Consider the following 2500-nt stretch of genomic DNA (forward strand, 5'->3'; position numbering starts at 1 on the left):
ACACACACACACACACACACACACACATATATATATATATATATATATATATATATATATATGTATATATATATATATATTTATATGTGTGCATAAGGTGGGTTTAAGGTCAGGTCCTGTGCTACGATTTTCAGATATTTTCTGAGTTTCTGCATTAGTTTATTCTTTTCATTAGTGTACCACATAAACAGACTTCCAAGCTGGAATTTTAAATTGAAAGTAGAAACAAATAAGTGAAGAAGTAAAATCCTGTAAAGCTACGAGAAGCTTGTAAGTCTTTTCCTGTGGACGTATTTGAATTACCTTCCAACAGCAAATGTAGTACTTCCTGATCAGGGTAATGATAATATCAGTGTCTACAGTACGTTGTGGTTATTCTCAAAAGCACCTTCCAAATGAAAGACCTCTTTGGTGCAGATCTCACCTCCCACTATCGCATAGAGGGAAGTGAGAGGCCCCTGGCAGATGTTAAGGCGAGGCCACTGGCTATTTTAGGCCGATGTTGGGTCGCCTCCACGCCTAGCTAGGGCTGTCGGTAACCAACATGACCTAACCCCCATCGGGTCCCGGAAATCGAATCCACGACCACCTACTCATGAGTTCGAGACGGTATCCACTGGCAACCTCTTGATCGTAATGCGGGATCTGATGCTCTGGTTCTCTGGATATGACTGCGTCCTCAGACGTAACGATGGGTTCCTTGTCAATGGGGAACTCGGAGTGCTTGAACTCACTTGTGATGAATGAAAAACCTTTCTTATTATCTGGATTACGTAGAAAGTCTTACCATTTACCAGAAATATTGTCCTATGCTTCAGCGTACTTCATTCTCTCTCTTTTCCTTTGTTGTTTCCTCGTTGTCTTTTGTGCATGTGTCCCATACCATGCTTCTTAGCATGTTCTTCAAACTTTGCAATCCCTGCTAATGGGAGATTATGTTTTGTTTGCTGTCAGTGTAGAATGTGTATTCTCTACATTTGAATTGGTGGTGAGGAAAACTGAGTTCTTCATTTTAATCGGTTCTGTTCTGTTCTAACTACTACATACACGGCAAGACCTCAGGAAAGCTCGGAGGTTACCAGACATATATTATACATATATACAAAGGTTGCCAATTTGCGAAAAGGATGTTGTTGCCATATGAGAGATACTGAAAATTTGTGTCGCTTCGGCTGATAGCATCGGCCGATCGGTTGCATGTGGCTGACCCGAGGATGCAGCTGGCCTTTTGTCTAGTGGACCTCTTGACCTGAGACGCCGAGAGAATCTTTTGTTGTCAAAGGGCGTTGTCAAAAAGGGTCGGTTAGCTTGGTCCAGAAGTCCCTAGGGAGATTCGTAGCTTTTGTCGAAACCACGTATTGTTCCATATTGTGCGTGCGCGCGCGTGCACGCCAGTATCGAAGGGAGACCCAGCTACGAAGATGACCGGCTACGAAGATGCGCAAGTCATCGAAGTGTTGCATATGTTGACTATAACATCAGCAGTCAGCACATTCTAATGTCGAAAGAGCCTCATTCACTCATTCAAGGATCGCCTGACCAGATACTGTACCTGCTAGACCTGGGCTGATCTAGTACTGAATATTGAGGATCAACAGAGTTGGACGCTGCTGCCATATAACCCATTAAACTCCGATGACAAGTCTCTTGTCATTTGGTCAAATAAAACAAAATATCATAAAACACCAAAATGTTTGATCAAACACCAGAAAAATATGACGTCAGTCCTCGCTTCGCTCGAGCGAAGCGAGGACTGACGTCATATTTTTCTGGTGTTTGATCAAACATTTTGGTGTTTTATGATTTTTTGTTTTATTTGACCAAATGACAAGAATCTTGTCATCGGAGTTTAATGGGATAACCATCGAAACTCTTCGTGGGATTCAAGCGTGTGCCTCAGCCAGGCCAAGACCTCACACTCCTTGTACAAATGTATACTAGACAAAATGTCGTATATCGGACTTTCATTAACCTCCATTAATTCTCCTAACATGGAATCCGATACGGTTACATCCATAAATTTCATCCAATCTGCAAATAATAACTGATTTCCCCTTTCCTCATTAGTGTCATCAGAAGCAACTGTTACTGTGACGCCCAGTCGTGCGTGCGTTATGGCGACTGCTGCTCGGATCTGGCGCGGACTCTTTGGGGGGACGGACGCGAGGAAGGAAGTGACCGTTACAGTTGTCACTATCTCTCTGGAACGGTGAGTGTCCCTATCTCTCCCATGTCTTCCTTTTCCTCTTCCTACTTTGTCCCCTTCGCTTCCTCATTCTCTTCCCCCCGCATCTTTTCTTTCTGTACCTCCTCTTCCTCCTCCTTCTCTCTATCCTTTTCCCTTTCTTCCTTCTCTCTTCCTTTACCTCCTACTCCTCTCCTTCGCGCTCTTCGTCCTCCTTTTTCTTCTCTCTCCCTTTTCTCTTCTCCTTTTCTTCTCCCTCCTCTTCCTCCACTTCTTTACGTTTTCATCTCTCTCTTCCTCTTATTTTTCTCCCTC

The 2500-nt window shown here is 43.4% G+C and overlaps 1 protein-coding gene across 3 annotated transcripts in view; it reads left to right on the top strand.

Moving 5' to 3' along the window:
* Positions 1-2500, top strand: part of LOC143030918 (uncharacterized) — a 117458-nt gene that overhangs the window by 9436 nt on the left and 105522 nt on the right. For all 3 annotated transcript variants that reach the window (XM_076194170.1, XM_076194172.1, XM_076194171.1), the window contains one exon: positions 2068-2209. In XM_076194170.1, the coding sequence (XP_076050285.1) occupies positions 2068-2209 (142 nt within the window). The remainder of the gene's footprint in view (positions 1-2067; positions 2210-2500) is intronic.

Source organism: Oratosquilla oratoria, chromosome 12 (genome assembly GCF_046742065.1).
Source record: "Oratosquilla oratoria isolate Oo_2021 chromosome 12, ASM4674206v1, whole genome shotgun sequence".
In the NCBI taxonomy this organism is placed as follows: domain Eukaryota; kingdom Metazoa; phylum Arthropoda; class Malacostraca; order Stomatopoda; family Squillidae; genus Oratosquilla; species Oratosquilla oratoria.